This window comes from Hippopotamus amphibius, chromosome 6 (genome assembly GCF_030028045.1).
Source record: "Hippopotamus amphibius kiboko isolate mHipAmp2 chromosome 6, mHipAmp2.hap2, whole genome shotgun sequence".
NCBI lineage: Eukaryota > Metazoa > Chordata > Mammalia > Artiodactyla > Hippopotamidae > Hippopotamus > Hippopotamus amphibius.
Window position 1 is genome coordinate 148,985,526 of NC_080191.1, and position 18,823 is coordinate 149,004,348.

At 38.9% G+C, this 18,823-nt stretch overlaps 1 protein-coding gene across 1 annotated transcript in view; it reads right to left on the reverse strand.

The window, feature by feature from the left end:
• Positions 1 to 9,206: 9,206 nt before the first annotated feature.
• NCEH1 (neutral cholesterol ester hydrolase 1) overlaps positions 9,207 to 18,823 on the reverse strand; it is a 64,695-nt gene continuing 55,078 nt past the window's right edge. Inside the window, exons 4-5 of the mRNA XM_057740252.1 lie at positions 11,874 to 12,045; positions 9,207 to 9,974 (exon numbers count right to left, since the gene is read on the reverse strand). Coding sequence (XP_057596235.1) covers positions 9,357 to 9,974; positions 11,874 to 12,045 — 790 coding nt within the window. The 3' untranslated portion in view covers positions 9,207 to 9,356. The remainder of the gene's footprint in view (positions 9,975 to 11,873; positions 12,046 to 18,823) is intronic.

Sequence of the window (18,823 nt, forward strand, 5' to 3'; positions counted from 1 at the left end):
TCAGCCTCCAGAAACTGTGTGCTGGGTGTCTTCTGTTTGCAGATCCATTCTCTACCCTTCTCTATCCTGCTGGGACCCACAGAGTTTGACTGATAGGCACTGCATGAACGGGCTCCCTCACTTCCGGTTTAGAACATGGAAGGCTCAGGCAGGAGAATGGAGGATGACGTTTTGGGAACTTATGACCCTGGTTCCTTCTCTGATGGTCCAGCAAAGGACACAGTAGATGCCAGGCTTTCTTTACACAGCCACCCTCTCTTAGCATGGGGGACGACTTCATCCTTTGTGTTCCCAGATCCAGATAAGATAACAGCTGGCCGTTGCTACTAGCCCCAGAGCACTTCCCTGTCTCTTGTCAGTTTTCTTAAACCCTGCCCTCATCTTTGCATAGAGTCCCTTCGTTAAATGCTTCTCAAATGAACCAGTTTAAGTGTGCCATCTCTCTCCTGCCAGGACCCTGACTGATACACCGCGTATGCAGAGAGCGTATAATGCATCTGTGAGTTTGGCGTTTCTCTCTTAGATCCTTAAAAATTAGCCAGTACCAATACGGGGATATGTGTATAAAAACAGATGATTGACCCTGGTGTCCCCCCCCCCCCCAAAAAAAAAAATTAGCCAGTACCTGAATGGAAACCATCTTCTATCCATTTCTCTGAGATTCACCAACAACTAAGGGACATTTTTATAGCTCTAAGCTATTCCATACATTTTTACACGCACCCTTTCCACTAATCCTGCGTGTGAGGTAGGTGATCATCAGCAGTAGTGTCATAAAACACAGGGGCCCTCCCAGGGTGTGCAGCATCAGCAGCAACAGTGTCACCTGGGACTTTGTAAAAATATGAATTATTGGGTTTAGCCCCGGACTTACTGAATCCAAAATTTGGGAGCCAGCAATCTATGCAGCAGTCTGTGTTTTAACAAGCCTTCCAAAGGATTTTAATACACGCTAAAGTTTGAAAACTCTGAGGAAATCAGAGTTATTTTTGGACCTCACGTTATTTAGACTGTTCCTGGGAACGGGAGAGAGGGTTTTTCCATTATATATAACTGGGGCATATTTGTGGCAACTTTAGATGCCATTTTACAAGAGTAAAATGTCTATGTTTTGAGGTGCCTGCCCACTTTCTCAGAGACTCTACTTCCACCCACAGCTCCTGCTAAGTGGGCATGTCACGTAGTTACCTCAGGCCAGGTGACTGCATCCAACCCAAAGCACTGGCAGACTAGCCGCCAATCAGATTCCTTCTTTCAGAAATGTGCACTTGCTACTTTTAGTATACTTTGCTACTCAAAGCGTGTTCCGCCCACCAGCAGCATCAGAGGATCACCTAGGGTTCTCAGGACCCACCTAGACCTACTGAATTCGGATCTGCCTTGTAACAAGACCTCCAGGTGATTCACAAGCAGATTAACATTTGAGAAGTGCTGACTTAAGGGGCATAAACATTTTAGAAAGTCAGTAGTGGGTGCTTCAACCCTATCCAGAATTGATGGTCACTTTTGATTATACAAAGTTATGATGGATTCATAAAGCAAATCAAGAAAGCCTATCTGCTGAAAGAAGTTAGGTATTTAGGAAGATAAGAAGAAAGAAGTATAAATTAGATACACTGAAAGAGGAAGAAGACTGGCTTTTTGAATTTTCTGTACCAAGCTCCCTGAGAGCAGGGTTTCTTTCATTTCTTGATCTTGGAATTACAGAAGATTTCTGGTTGTATCCTTACAATCAATCTCCCTTTTTACTTAAGCTAGCTTAAACGAGTGTCTGTTTCTTGCAGGAGATGACTTGCAAAGAGATTAACTGAATCACCACTAAAAGGAAATAAAAAGAGATACCTGGTGTCACTTTTCATGCCCTCTACTATATAGATATTATTTATGAGCAGACTGCCTTTTCTTTTATGCTTTTTAAATATTAAATAATGCATCATCATTATAAAAAATTCAAAAATTTTAGAGGGATGCAAAGTAGAAAAGAAGATCTTTCTTCCCCTAGGACCTTTATCCCCACTCCCCAGATATAAACAGTTAAGTGTCTTGTCTTGTTTAACCTTTAATCATTTTTCTATGTGCCTCACATATAATGACCCCTGATTTTTTCCCCTTAGCATCAATAAAAGAGCAGAAAACTGATCATCTTATTATCAATATACCTAGAGGGTTACATTTAATATTTAATATTTCACTTGTAAAAAATGAGTAAACAGAAACCTCGATCAGAGTTGGGAGGTTAGAAGGGGGTGCTATTGTGCCCTGTGGCGATAGTAGAGACCAACAAGAGGATTGACTCCTTTCTTCCTGACAAGGACTCAGCCAATGAAAAGTCACCGGACTCTTTTTTTCCCTTTTTTTGGATTTTTTTTTTTTTAATGTGGACCACTTTTAAAGTCTTTATTGAATTTGTTACAATATTGCTTCTGTTTTTTACATTTTGGTTTTTTGGCCATGAAGCATGTTGGACCCCAGCTCCCCGACCAGGAATCAAACCTGCACCCCCATCCCTGCATTAGAAGGCAAAGTACTAACCACTTGACCACTAGGAAAGTCCCGCCACTGGACTCTCTGTTTACTATGTAGTCCTCGCAATTTCCTTTTCCTCTCTATAAAAGTATTCTCCTTCCCCTGCCATACTAGGACTTGCATGTGGATCACCATGGCCGCAGACCCTGAATTGCAATTCTCTGCTGATCCTGAATAAACCCATCTTTGCTGGAGAAATATCTGGCAGCCTATTTGTTTCAGGTCAACAAACTCATAACTTTAAAAAATGTCCTTCTTTAGTTTTATTTTTTAAATAGTTCTTTGAGGCAGGCAGTAGGGTAAGCACTGTTACTTTCATTGAGTAAACATATGGATACACTGAGGTTTAATATCATGTCTCAGTTTTCACTGAAATTGACTAAATAAACAGTTATGTAAGAGTTCCTATTGTGTTTGCTTTAAAATAATTGAGGAGATTTTCCATTAAGTCACACGGAGGGATTTTCTTTTAGAATTCAGTTAGGTAAAGACCATCAACCCTAAGGAACTGGAATGCCTCAGAAACACTGACAGAAATGCCAAATCACTAATCATGTTTTTCACTTTTTTTCCTCAACTGCCAGGGGACTCAGAGCCAAACCAGAAGTTAACCACAACTGATTTTTCTAGTTGGCATATTTTTGTTCTTTTCCTTGGCTATAAGCTCCTATTTCTATATCACTATTTTGTTCTATTTTTACATTATAAGCTGCTTCAAGTACTTTCATGGGGTAAGAAAGTTTAGATAAATATAAATTTAAAATGGGGAAACCAAGGCACGAATAAAGACTTACCTAAATTCACTGAGAAATTTCTGGCAGAGCAGGAACTGGACTTGTGGATTCCTAAATTCTAGTTCATGCCATCTCCTCTGTTCCATGTGAGCTGAGTGGCAAGCTTTTTTTCCCTTAACCATGGAACACGGTAGATCTGTTTTTAAAAGTATGGTAATACTGAAAATGTCACTGCTGAATGCTGTTTGAATTGAAAATGTGCTTTAGATTTGAAGGCCATCTAGCTCTGCCTTACTTATTGTTTTCAAAGGTAGTTTCTTTCCAACTAAGGATTCACTCAGTGCTGGGCGCTGGGTTTGGCCAGCAGGCACAACAAAAGATGAAGGTCCTATATTTCCTGCTGTAATAAATGGTCCTTTGAAAATGCAGGACATCATTTTTCTGTCCGCCTTTTTCCAAATGCATGGCAAATATCTACCTTGAATAAAAACGTGTAAAAAAAAAAAAGTTCATGGGCAGAGAGGTGAGTCATGCTTTAAAGAATCAATGTGAGTGCTTTTTAGTTTTGTTTTGCTTTGTTTTGAAAATGTAGTCATTTTCTCTAGGTACTTATGAGGATTTTAAAGTCTATTTAAAAAATATTCAATTTAATTTATCATGTGATTAAATATAGCATGCCTTTTAATTTACCTTTTGTAATCTGTTGGGAAATTTTTTCTTTTAAATTCCTAGTGCAATATAAGCATCAGTGTGGAGGATGGCCAATGCCATGTATTTTCAAGAGTGCCCTCTGCTGGCAGTTGCCTTGAATTTTAAAATTATTCTGTGGGCTCCAGGATTTCATTTGTTGACCAAATAAGTCTTTCAGGCATTAGTAGAAAGAAAACACCTGTAGGGGGAAAAAAAACCAAAACAAACAGAGATTCTTGTCTTAAGAATATAAATAAGCAAATACGTATAATAGCACCAGGCATAGCTTTACATGTCATTGAAAAGAACACTAAGTTTTAATTGCAACAATATAAGAACATTTGTTTAGCAAAGATTTATTGAGTGATTATTCTGTGAGAGGCACTGTGTCAGGCACTGGGGTCACAAAGGTGATGCTGACATGACCCCACAACAAGGATCCCACAGTCTTGTGAGGGAGTCAGACCCACTAACAGACAATTACCTGCCATGTGTTGAGTGCAATGTAGGGACCAGAGGAGGGACACCTAAACAACCCGAGGAGGGAGGAGTCAGGAAACGCTTCTTGCAGCAGGCTGGCAAAGGAAGACAAGGAATGGCAAAGAAAGGGTTTCTGGGTGGAGGGAAGACTATTAGGTAAGAGAAACATGGTGTGTGTTTCTCCATGATAATAAAGGTCAGCATTGGCTGGCTATAGCCTAGCACAACACACAGGGCTTGCCAAAAGATGATGCTGTACAATAGCACTTTTTGACTGTTTTGGTCTCAGGACCTTACATTCTTAAAAATAGCTTTTGTAATAGGACCCCAAATGGCTTTTGTTCATATGAACTTTATTGATGTTTACTGAATTAGAAATTAAAACCGAGAAATTTTAAACATAGTTATTAATGTACTTAATTACATGTTACCTTAAGCTATATTCTATGGGAAAAAAAAAATCACTACATTTTCCAAACACCAACGAGTGAGAAGTGTGGCACTGTTGTATGTGTTTGCAAAACTCTTTAATGTCTGGCTTAACAGGAGCCATCTGGATTCTCATATCTGCCTCTACAGACCTATTACAACACCACATGTCAAGTAGCAACTGGAAGACTCCACTCTACACTTAAGACAGAAAAACAGTAACAAATAGCTAGTCTAGGTAGACAGTTTATGTGAGAAGATGCAGCTTTCAATCTGAAATATCAGTGGTGAAACTCAGTGGTGAGAAAATCTGGGAGGAACATTGCCATTAGACACAAAATATCACTGGCCTCTCTCCCTAATAACACAAAATGCTGGTGCTCAGCGATAGGGCTGAGCAATACATGTATGCCTACTGGAAATCATACTTACATTTCCAGCCTCTGAAATTTAGGGAATGTGGTGCTGGTATCAGTATCTTCTAGATATTTAAACAGGAGATACATTGGAAAATATGAGATGTTATTTTTTTAAAAACATGGGAGATTAAAAAAGAATGAAAATCACAAGAAAAAAACAATATTAAAACATACAGAGTACATTTTAAATGCCCTGAAGGAGAATTGTTGGAACCATTAGTGGATCCCTCTAGTAAAATATAACCACACACCAGAGGTTTTGTTGGAGAAGATGAAAATAACTCTAACTGAATAGGAAAATCTAATTTACCCACATTAATGTGACCACCTAGAACCAACACAATTTACTTTGAAAAAAAAGTTTTGTAATGTGTGTAAAAACAGCTGATTGAACTAGGTGTACCCCCCCCCAAAATAATAAATAAATAAATAAAATTTAAAAAAAAGTTTTGTAAATTCCTATGATATTGAAGTAAACTAAGCATAATAAACTCAAGCGTGAAATTATTAGCTTTGCTTGTAATGACAGAGTCAATGTGAAAACTTGCCTTCAGTGGTATCAGTACTTTGCCTGATCTAGTTCAAATCCAAATTCACTTGCACTGTAATCATCCCTTCCTAATATGAGTACTGTAAGTCCCCAAATTGGATTGTCTCAGGGCCTGCCTAGCTTTTATGAATACTCTAGCCAGTCTATGGCAGGTTTCCAATATGAGCAGCACATACTGTATCCAGACTTGAAATGAATGTCATCAAGAAGGCCACTGAGCCACCTCTCGGTAACTGAAAGGCAGCTGGAGGACTCCAGAGGGCAGAAGATTTGGGTGAAATTGTGGCTGAGGATCTGGGATATGGAGAGAAAGAGAGATGGGAACCAGAAAATGAGACGAGGGGAAGTGAAAGAGGAACTTTCCCGGGTGGAGACATTTTATTTACAAACATGAATTGAAACAGATTTATACTTTCCTACCCCCACAGTGGATTTTCATCTTACAAAATAGACTGGCTACCAAAATCCTTCATAAAATCTGCCTTCCCCTTTGCAGTGAGAAATAAGCAAAAAGTCAAAAGTTAAAAGGTCATGCATGAAATATTATATCCACCAAGATAATTATACAATAGTCTTAACTTCTTCGCAAATCAATAATAAAACAGTAACTAATTTACACTTCACTACATTTTGTACCACTTCAAGATTTTTTCTTCATATACTTATGTTCACATTTCACCAACAACATTATAAAAAGACTGTCCACTTTTTCTTAAAATAGGAAAACAAAGCCATAACACTTTAAAAGAAATCAATCTGCAGAGTATAAATATTTTTTATAAGAACAAAAATTAAAAGAAAATAAACTCATTCCTAGCCAAAATATCTTCAATATAAACTCTGTATGCTTCCCAAAGGAATTCTTAGCACTCAGATTTCTGGCTGGTTTAGCCTCTCTTGCTAGTGGTTTTTGTGTATCATGCTTCCCAATTATTATTCCAAGCAAAATTTCAAGGAAGACCTTCAAGTAAGGTCTAAGGTGGGATACAGTGCAAATCATTTTCACATATATAAAAGCTTTATTTATTTATTTTAGGCCATGCCACACGGCTTACAAGATCTTAGTTCCCCAACCAGGGATCAAACTCAGGCGACAGCTGAGAAAACGCTGAGTCCTAAACACTGGGCTGCCAGAGGATTCCCAACAAAAGCTTTAATGAAACTCAGATGCTTCATCCGAAACAGTGCTTGACCCCTATTCTCTTTCACTCCCTTTTTTCATCTGGGAGAGCCCTTTGGACATCTAGAATCATTCACTGTCTGTAGTTACTACAAGATTTGGCTCACGATTCTGGGGCCGGGATGGGGGAGATGCCATTTTAAGGAATTCTGTGCATGTATTATATTTTCTTTGCTTTCCTAGAGATGGATGACCTCAAAATAAGGTCCAAACATTGGTTCCTTCAAATGGTGTCCAAAAAGAATAGTATTAAACAAGGAGCGTAGCTGTCATAGAAGAAGAAAATCCCAGTTTTTTAGAAAAAAAAATTGATCATGCACATGCCTGTGTATATGGAATAGTGACCTACAAAAACAAACCAACACACACACACACACACACACACACACACACACACACACACACAGAGAAAACACTGCTGAAGAAGAGGCCAACACAATTTTCCACTCGGACAAAATGGTTGGAATTTACAGTTGGAAGACACCTCATAGATTACGTAATTCAATTCTCTGATTTTAGAGGAGAGGGAAAAGAGGCCCAGAGATGGTAAGTGACTTGCATGAGTCCATTAGCATCTTAATTTGTATGATTATTTTTATACACACAGGCACACACAGATATTCACTGTTGCATTTACTTCAGTTTTGTACATAAATTCTCCTGACTTAAATAATAAATGAAAAATAAATATGCAGATTTTCATTTGTTATTTTATCCTCATAAGTAGGAAATATCCATCTTTTAAATGAATGAAAGGTTCTACTTTCTCTCCACTGATGAATTGACTGGATCATGGCTCTGCTGTATGGTGCTCTCTGCAGTCCTTGAAAGTAGCACAGATTGGAGCAGTAGGAAGGGTGGCAGGAAGGAGGGCAAAGGTACTCAAGTCACGTCAGAACTGGAGTTTCTTTCTATGCCAAAGATGTCCCACTTGGCAGGGAAGGCGTCACATGAATTTAAGCGTGGTCTATTGTAACTTTAGACCTGGCCGGAAGGTGATAATGAAGTACATCACCCAGGAGAGTATGAAGTAGTTCCTCTGACCACAGAGAGCAGAAGTGACCAATGTGTGTCTGGTCTAAGCTACTGAGCTAGAAACTGAGATGACTTTACTAGGTGTAGTCATAGTTTCTAATTATTTTAGTTTGTATATGCATATACAAAATATTTAGGCCTTATATATAGAAATATTAATAGCTATTTTACCTCTTTCCATAAAATTACACGTGGATATAATTCTAAAGTTTTTTAAACCCTAAGGGAGTTTTTAAAAAATATCATTATTTTTAATATTCATTACTGACTTTATTCTGAAAAATCTTTTCTAGATATATATATTAACATTAAATAACTTAAAAAATAAACAATACAGTACATTATATATACCAAAATAGCCCCGTTTTAAAGCCATGTAAGTGAAAAAGTTTAGTTTTCAAGAATAAACTAGACCCTCTAAAGGTATTTCTCATAATCTTAATATTAAATGTATCTTTTTTTTCTCACTATTCCAAATAAATACATGCCATTCTTGGTAATTTATGTGAGAAGTATTCATTATGAAAACAATAGGTTGGTTCATTTGTCTGTTTTAACTTTTTCTGTAAAGGAAAATTTATTCTAAATCTAAATAAATTTGCTCCCAAAAGGTCTCCCCCAGGGAGATGGCATAACCAAAAAACTCAATGATGTACAGATATCCAGTGCATGCAACCTTGTATTTTCTAATAATAGTGGTAGAAAGTATCTTTCAGGTATTATAATCCAACTGGACTTAGAGATAGCTATCACATAAAATTAACACTCTAAAGGAAGAAAGTCATTTGAGAAACTTGTCCTTGCTAGAACAGCTCTGTCAAAATTCCCATAGGAAACAAAGCCATCCATCCATAAAGAACAGAGGGCACTTGGTACCCAGCACTGACCTTGAAGTGCACACATTTAACACTGCTCTGAGCTCAAAGTAAACTCTAGCAAGTTGAAGAAGAGCCCACATTTTCTTTTTACTCATTAAAGGTCATCCACAGCTGGTAGAATTTCTTCTAAAAAGAATTTCTTGGTGGAGGCTAGACCCAAAGCTATTTCCAGCTCCTAGCCCTGCTTTCTGCAGCTGTGGGTATTAATAGTAATTTGGTTAAAACAAGAACAGAGAGACTGGACCACTTAGAGAACCAGATTCAGATGTTTCTGCACTTCTGTTACTCAAACGCATTTTTTAAATTAACAGAAAAAGTCTGCAGGGACTAGAGATTCCGTAATTCAAGTAACTAGTTGACTAAAAAGTGAATGTGTTTCCAAAGCAGGTGCAGGGGGTCTAGAAGGGCTCAAGCCTTTTTAGAAATTTCACTCCTTTACAGGTTTTGATCCAGCCACTTGATATAACTATTCCTGGTCCGAATTCCCACTGAGAAGTTGGTGGGCCAGCTAGTGAAAATCATGCATCCATGGAAGCCATCCTCAAAGTGATCGAGAGTCACCTCCACACCTGCACTCTCCAAACGCTTTGCATACATGATTCCATCGTCTCTTAGGACATCATGCTCACAGGTCAGAATATAGGTCTTTGGAAGGTGTTGCAGGACTTTCTGGTCTGCGATGAGCGGGGCCGAACGGGCATCCAGCAGCTGAGGGATCTCCTGGATGATCCTGGTGTTCCCAGTGGTCTGCACGACAGGCCTGTAGTTCTTTGTGATGGATGCGGGTAAGAGGGATGTCCAGTTCAGATGGGCCCTGAGGGCAGCAGCCCCTTCCACATCAAGTGAAGTGTGATTGTTAACTATCATTGCCTGGACAAAATCATAGTTGCCGTTGAAGTAATCCACCCAGTACTTCACCATGACATAACGGGGCAGGATGGGGGTGTTCACATTTTGCTGATAAGAGGGTGTGTTGAAATCTAAAGCTTGAAGAACTGGATAAATTAAAGCTTGCACTTTGAGTTTGTTTTTTAGGTTGGCATCTTGATTAAGCTGGAGAAGAAAAAGCAAACACGTTATTTCATTTTGAATGGCTCCTTTACAGAAACCATACCTTATAAAGTAGCCCAATGCTTTTACTTTGACTCAATTTCTACCAGGCATGGTACTAAGTAATGTAATTTAAAAAATAAATACTTCCCTATCACCACTACCGCCACCACCTTTCAAGCTGCTGGATATTTACTAAGAAAGGTGTGATGTCTGCACCTCACAGTTCTGAGTAAACACTTGAAAGGTACCTGATCTCTTAGGTCTTCAACCCCCCTTGTATCTATCCTCTGGCATAATACTCACCTTGCTGGGTATTATGGATGGATAATGTGTGAATCATATTTAGTTTTGTATTCCCTGAAAAGCCCCAAAAGGTAATGCCATACTAGGGAGAAAAAACTAGTCTGACTCTTCCAGAGGAGACGGGTAGGAAAAGCTAAAAGAACAGATGATTGGACTCCAAAATGTTTTAATAGGACCTCAGGGCATCTCCTCTGATGAGCCTTTAGTCCTCAGGGCTGGTGAGAGGGTGGGAATTTAAACCATGCTGGCAGTGCGCCCTCCATGCTACTTAATGAGCATGTGCCTGAGAGTGCGGCTGAGATGGGAATGTGAATGAAACCCCCATAGCAGCAGAACTCCATTCCCCCAGGCCTCCCCAAAATGCAAATATGTTGCCTCATTTTGTAATTCTAGTGATTAAAATGATATATTTTTTATATAACACCTAAAAGGCAGCTAACCAGGTCACTGTGTTTCGCAAGCAACTAAACAATCTTCACGGTGACTTTAGCCATACAATTTTGTTTCACATCAAACTTTAGAACCCCATCCCCAGCAGTTACCTCCCCAGGGAGGTAACTGCTCTGAAAAAGCAGGAGGAGATGATCAGTTAATAGTACTATTAATGTGTGCCAAGAACTGTATATACATCATCTCACTAAGTCCTGGCAACAGCCCGGCAATCAGATGGCATGATCCTCATTTTCCTGATGCTCAGAGAGGTTAGAGGACTTGCCAAAGCCCCACAGCTCTCAAAGCAGGGCCTGGATTCCATCCTGGTTGTGTCTGGTTTTAAAGCCCATGATGCTTTCCCCACTGCACCAGGACTTTCTTCTTACCACATTGGACATGTGGATAGCAAACCCACCAATGCCAAGAGGAGAACTAAGTTCTTTAATTATAGCAAAAGAGAAGAAATCAGACACGCCACCAATGAAAAGGCAGATGCTATTTGAGAATGCCAAAAAAAAATTTGGAGGTATGAAGACAGAGATGCTATTCTTAAATTATTTAACCCATAAAAGGAAGAAAATGTACTTATCTTTGAGTTTACACAGCTGCCCAAAATTTGGGATGCTACTAGACGTAGATAGAGTTTTCAAAGAATTTAACCAGGTAAAGCTCAGATTAATTTATATTATAACATTTAAAGTGGCTGAACTCTTTAACATTTTCTTTTATGTTAAGAGAAAAAAAAACCTTTGGGAAACACTTTAAAATTTTTAATTTGGCTCAGTTTAAGTAAACAATCTTAGCAATTGGAATGTAAGCAAAAATATTCTGCTTTGCAAGTCCAATATGGAAAATAAGCAGATGACACAATTTCCATGCATATCCCTAAGGAGTAAGGGAGGCCTCTAAAGTGTCAGCCCTCCTCTCACATTAATTGTAATCAGGGCCTTTCCAAGGACTCAGAGATTACAATTCTTTCAATAACCCCTCTTTCTACTTCAAAAGATCTCTGAGAGCTTTCCAAGTGCAGTCACCTGAATAACTTGGCCCTCAAGTGACCAGCCCACCCAGCTAGGCCTTTGCCAAGCCTAGTGGACGATGTGTTGGTCTACTAAACATTATCACATGCCCTCCTTCCACCAGCACCTCACGTATCTCTGTTACCTGTTGGCCCAGGGCAGCCGCCAAATTCCCACCAGCGCTGTCACCAGAAATGCCGATTCTGCCTGGGTCAGCTGAATACTTGTGTAAGACTTCTGGCTGCAGGAAGTACTTTGTGGCACGTACAACATCATGAATTTGTTCAGGAAAATAAACCTTTGGAACTAGCCTGTATCTGTGAAGACAAAAGTTGTACTCATTTAAGGACTTCATCAAGTCTTTACAGGCCATTTAAAGTTTAAGGGGGAACTGGTTCCTTTGAAGCCAGAAACAAACAGGTAAGGAATCATAATAAATATAAAAATAAACCATTTTCTTGCAATTCAAATACTTAGTTTAAAAATCATTACATTTTTAATAGTAATATTTGCTGTCAGCCACCAGACCAAACCAAACAAAAACAAAAACCTACAACCACCACAAAACCCTGAAGTAAAAGGCAGATGTTGATTATTAAAATATAGATAGAACCACAAAAGATTCTGGCATTTTATTTCTGGAAGCCAATACTCCATTCACAATACCTCTCGGTTAGAAGGCGACTCAGCAGCATTAACCATTTAACTGGTTCCATGTTTAATGAATACATACAGTATTCTTCATGATTTACTTGATAAAGGCAGTAAAACTGTACTCTACAGAAGAGGTCATGCCAGCCTGACATTAAACCCAAGCAATGTATTTGCTCCCCGGAAGGCTGGAACTAAAATATCAGCTATCAACCAGCAAAAGGGAAGCCAAGTTTCCAGATGGCCCATGGCAGGCCCTCTGGGACACTTCTGGGGCTTCTCCTTCCACCCCACTTTGCAAGATTAGAGTCTCTTTGGGATCCTACTCTGTACACATAGTAGGATTCATATTCCTTTAAGAGCCCCAAGAACCCTGGTTTTGTCAAATGCCCCACCTAACGAATCCATTGGTAGTCTCAGCTTGGAGTGCCCTTCAGTCTCCATTCTCCTTCCTTGCGTATTATTTCTCACTCATCCTTTAAGCTTTACTTGAGGATTTGCCTCCTCCAGGAAGCCTTCCTTGACTATAACTCCACTTGCTTCTGGGGCTGAGCTGGCTACCATTCCTTGATACTTCTATGTGCTGGGGTATACTGCTGTTCATATTGCCTCCTATTAACATGATTTCTTTCTGTATTTCCTCTTAAGAGTGTGTTCTCTGATATTAGGGACTAAGTGTTTCCAGTGTGTATCTATCAATGTGCTGAGCACATAATCATCCACCTAGAAAAACTTTTTTGAGTATTAATACCTTCATTTTGCAAATGAAGAAACAGGCATAGAAAAGGTACTTGATTTGTAAAATAAATCAAACAAAAATCAAAACAAGGTAGGACAGAAACTCCTTAATTAAAATCTAATAATAGTCAGCTAATAATCAAGTTTTTTGATTTCCAATTTGTAATTAGCATATTTATTCTCAGAAACTAGTTTTTTCTACCCTACTCTATCTAAGGCCATTCATTTCCCCCATCTAAATTCCAGATAGTGAAATATCTTGACATCCTGGGAATTCCCTGGTGGTCCAGTGGGTTAGGACGCCGCATTTTCATTTCATTGCAGGGGGTACAGCTTCAATCCCTGTTTGGGGAACTAAGATCCTGAAAGCTGCGCAGCGCAGCCAAAAAAAAAAAAATCTTGACATTCTTTGCAGACACAATCAAATCGACAAATATGTGTGAAATACTTTGATAAGCAGTGAATGTAGATCTGGTCTTTCAGGAATTACTACATTTTAAAATGCAAAATGCAAGAAATTCCCTTAGTGGTTGCCCTATAACAGATAAAATAAATTTTCTAATTTCTTTTTTATTTTTCCATCTGTGATGATCAAGCAATCATCAGAAATATTTTTTCTCCAGCTGATTTTCACAGTGTCTTAGTAAAGCTGCTGCTACTTTATTTCATTTATTAATAATGGGTGAAAGGAGTAGGAGTACACCATTTTGTCCAATAGGTGGAGTCATTTCATATGATTCTATTTACCCTCAGTTTTGCGGTGAGGTTTCAGTTTTTTAATTTCAATATTACCAAGCTGAATTCTTAATTATTTCAATGAAATAAGAACAAATTTATTTCATGACTCAAGGTGTGAAAATAAGGGGTATTTTGTCTTAGAAAGATTCCAGACGGCACGATAGACTGTCTTCCTGGTGGCCCAGGAGGTCAGAACATATTTTGCTAGAACACATACATGAATCAAATTTTCAAATGTTTCACAAAAGGTCTTAATGACTTTGAACCAAGAGGAATTAATTGGTAATCTAAAAAACATGCTACTGCCTCAAATCTTAAGCGCTGATTAATAACTGGCTCAGATAACAGAGTATAAACATCCTAGTCCTCCTGGTGCCCTTAAAGATCTGTCTCCTACGCCCTCCTCTCCTTATCTTTGTTCATTCTGGAAACATTCTCTAGTTTTATTCAATAAGAAGGGATACTGTTTTCAGGGACTGAAGAATGTAGTGAAACTAGATATTTCTGAGGTCACCTGGTTTAAGATGAGCCTTCAAAGTAACTTGAAATTAACCTGAGAAGTATCACAAAAGTTCTGTAATGTCATTATAGACACAGAAAGCTGAGAGTCAGGAGGAAATTTATGAGCAGCACAGTTAAAGAAAGTATGAATAAATACATTTATCTGCCACTTTTGTCCAAGGCTGTGTCCCTGCAAAGTACTGAAAGAGGATTCCACTTTTTTTTTTTTTTTTCAGTTGGATATCTTGAGTTAAAGCACCTGATGAATTTGTGGCACATACAGTCTCAATGTGCCCAACTCAGTACAGGATACATGACTCTGCAGTGTCAGCGTCTACCTGCCTATTACTGCACGGGCCTCCTACCTGAAGAACAAAATTTGGTGTAAACTCAGGAATGAGGTTTACTCAATTTAATAAATATACACACTCTATAAAAATTATCTTTTTCCTGCTAGGTGGGGCACCTCACCAGATGCTCTACAGATGTTTCACTCAAATCTCAGAGAAAACCTGTGGGTTTAAAGATGAGAACATGAGGATCAAAGGAGATGCATAACTAGTCTACAACAGCGAGTAAGTGGCAAAGCTGTGATCTGAATTCACAACTGACTTCAAAACCCACATGCCTTCCCCTTTTAAAATATTCTCATTTTTCAAAACTCACAGCCTTTAAATCTGTGTGTGTGTCTCATTACTTCACCAAAGCAGTAAATTCTCAAAACTGTAGATTTCTGACATCCCAGAACTTCCCTCATGATTTCAATGTTTTGCAATATTCTCAAAACAAATCCCTGACACAGTACCTGGCACGTGATACATCTTTAATAAGATATTTTTATTCATCCCAAACAAAATTTTAAAGATTTATTTTATACCTTTTACATATAAAGCAGGTCATATAGCACTATTATGGTGGGGAAAGTAATAAGCCATACGCCTTTAAAAACATTAAAAAAAAGAGAAATTGTGCCTAACCTACCTACTCTTCGGGCACATCTCCAAAGACTGACTGTATGTTCTGCATAGCTCAGAGTTTCTCAACTCTGTATGCACCTCAGGATAATCTTGGAAGCTTTATAAAAAAAAAACTAAAACACTGAGGTTTGAGCTCCTCTACAAAACATTCCAATTTATTGGATTTGAGGTGGGGCCCAGCATATCTATATTTGAAGAAAATTTCCCCTAAGTAATTCTAATGTGCAGCCGGGGTTCAGAAATACCACTGAATCCAGCCATACTGTCACTCTCCTCTGAACACAACTCCCTATTCCCCTTCCCAATGCATTGGTCCCTCTCTCCATCCCCTATGCCCTTCCCCCAGCAATTCCTCACCAAATGCTGCCATTCTTTAAGTCTCATCTCAAATGCCACTTCTTCCACGAAACCTTCTAAGAGCCCAGACAAAAGTAACAAGTAACTTCTTTTCTTGGAGCTCTCAAAGTCTCTCTTACAATAGGTCATAACAGACACACCAACTTCCTCTAGGAGTAGATGGAAAGAGTTACATACTAAAGAGTTCAACTTATACCCACCTGAAATAAGCAGCACCATTTCTACGATCTATTACTTTATTACCTATTTTATCAGTGACCAGGGAGATGGAGCAATGCTCAGAAAGACTGAGAAATTCTTAAGCCAAAGGCAGATACACAAAGCTGAAAGTTGAGGGGAAGTGTGAGTTGCTCCAAGACTATGGAAGTGGAAGCCCTGAATAACACTAGTGCTCTAAGGGCACTGTAAAGTGCATTCTCCCTCAAAATAACCTAGCCTGGAAACACTGCGACAGTCTTCTGCAGCAGGCAAGGACACGGAGTTCTCCTCGTGTAGTGCCAGTTAGGTGAAAGGTACATGTGACATTCTGGAAGGAAATTATACTCCTAGTTGATTCAGGAGTGAGATGAAATCACAATCCTTTTTGGCCTTTTTTTTTTTTCCCCCCTTTTCACCTTCTCCCAATAAGAGCTCAGTAGATTCATCTTAAGGACATAAAAAGGTTAATATTCTCCTCAGTCTTAAAGAACCCATATGTTCAGTAGGTGTTATCTGAAACAAATCAACAATTACATTCATATTGTGCTATTTGAGGGAGACAACTCCAGAGGAAGAATCTATTTATTCCTCTAATAGGTAGAAGCTTCCTTTCCATTAAAAGAATATATAATAAAATTGCATAAAAGTGGAAAGATTGTGAATGGATAATTGTTTCTCTTTCCATTTGTACAATGAGATTTGTTCATAAAGGTTGAGGAAGGGTCTTCCTTTCTGTTTCTACTCTCAAAACTGCCTCTCTTGGAGACAGCTTCGCTGACCAGTCATTCAGCAAAGGAGAGCCAAGCTTAACCAAGGCTTGGCTGATTGGATAAAAGGTACATTCAAAAGAACTGAAAGATGTCAGGATGTCACCAAAATCCTAGGAGTGACTGAGCCTAGAATTGTGATCCATTTAAACAATGGGATTCTCTGATGCTGTTTACACGTTAAGACTTCCTGAGATGGCTCTACGGACACAGCAGGGTGCTCCCCAGGCCTCCCCCCACCCATTCAGATACAAGCCTCGCCTTTACCCTCAAGGGGGAATAGAGAGCCAAGCATCCCCTCAGGTGGCTACAGAAGTCCAGCTAGGCTTGGTGCCAAGTCCCTCTGACCTCCTTTCTCTGTGTGATTTCAGAAGCTAAACAGAGCTCTGGGTGGAACTAGGCTTTCCAACCTCACTGCTGTTTGCAGCACAGGCTTTCTGTGAAAAAAACAAAACAAAACAAAACAGCTCCAGTCTCCCCGCCCCCAAATCCTAAAAGACCTAAACCACAAAAGAGAAACCAGTGGATTTTTTCTTATGTTAGTAGAAAACAGAGCCAAGAAGACATTAGCTTAATATGCCTAAAAAGGAGATTCACTAGTTAATGATAGTGAAGGAAATAAAACAACCTACTTCTTAAAAGAAGCCACAATATTATCTCTCCGTAGCATTAAATTATTTGTAACACTGGCCTTTGGGTTTGCTAGTAAGGTAGCCTGGACTGAGTAAAAGGAAAGTTTTGAACAAATCTTCCCTTTCTTGGAGGGGTACCCTTAGGAATTCTGTCTGCTCACCTCCCAGGGCTGCCCAGGTGGGGGTGATGCGTGAGAATTTCTCCTCTCAGGACTGGGAGGAAGAGCAGGAAAAGGAGCAGAGGGAAAGTCACAGCTAGGTCACCATCGCTCTGTGTCTTTCAGAGTATCTTGTCTGAACAACTGTTTATCGAGATGTGTGTTGTATTGTGCTTCCTAGAAGCTCTGTGATTTTGTCAGCTTGTACTCATCTAATTTTACAGATGAGCAAGACAGAGGCATAAAAGACCCATTGCTTATAACTCTGTTAGCAGCAGACTAAGATTCTCACTCCAGCTTCTTTTCTGTCTGTTTCTTCTTTACAGCTCTGTCAGGTGTTAAGTTCTCTGTGCACAGTGCCACCTGATATTTGGTGGATGGGAATAGATCTCCATCGACACAAAATAAAGAGTTTATGAATGTAGTAAAGACTTAATTAAAAGCAAAACACAACTTGAGACCATTTTCACAACCAAAAAAGCAATGTAAATGCCTTGTAGAATTTAATAATATCCAACATGCCTACTTTGCTATTATCTTGCATTTTACTTTTTTGTAATTGAAGTATAATTGCCATACAATATTGTATTAGATTCAGGTGCACAACACAGTGATTTAACATTTATATACATTATGACATGATTGCCATAATAAGTCTAGTTACTATTTGTCACCATACATAGTTAATACAATATTATTGACTATATTTCCCATGCTATATATATTAGCATTTTATCTTTAAAAAAGATAAATGAAATCTTCCTTTTCCCTGATGTCTTATGGTTCTAGTATAGTGTTTTACTATATAAACTACAGGTAAAGGGTACCATATTATAGCAAAACTGCACTGAAGTTTATGAAAATAAGCTATGCATATAAACTTCCTTCCCAGATTATGTAAATGATGATACATCCGTATATCTTTGGTATTATATGATGAACTTTCATTTATTTCACAAATACTTATTGTGCAACTATGTGTTAAAATAGCATAGTGTTGTAGAAGTTACTGAATAGAAGTCGTGGCCTATTTTTATACCTTGAGATCTTTGTCTACCTCAGTTGTTGGATCTGTTCCCAGGATCTTGAGCCAACACCAGCAACGTAAACTCAGTAGTTCCAGATCCTGGTATTGCTTCATGTGAAGTGATCCCATCACCAGGGCTGCCCTGAACCCTTGCCTACCAGCTTCCTCAGAGTATATATAACTTTCTACAAGGCCACATCCACGTGAAGCAAAGCCATGACACCATTATCCACTCCTGTTGGCCTCAACAGTAAGGAAGAGCTGTCTCCAGACAGCCTCCCTGCAGGAGAACCAAGGGTCCACTATCCTCCTGAAGGCTCTCAGGATCATCCACCCTTGTTTCTTATTTTT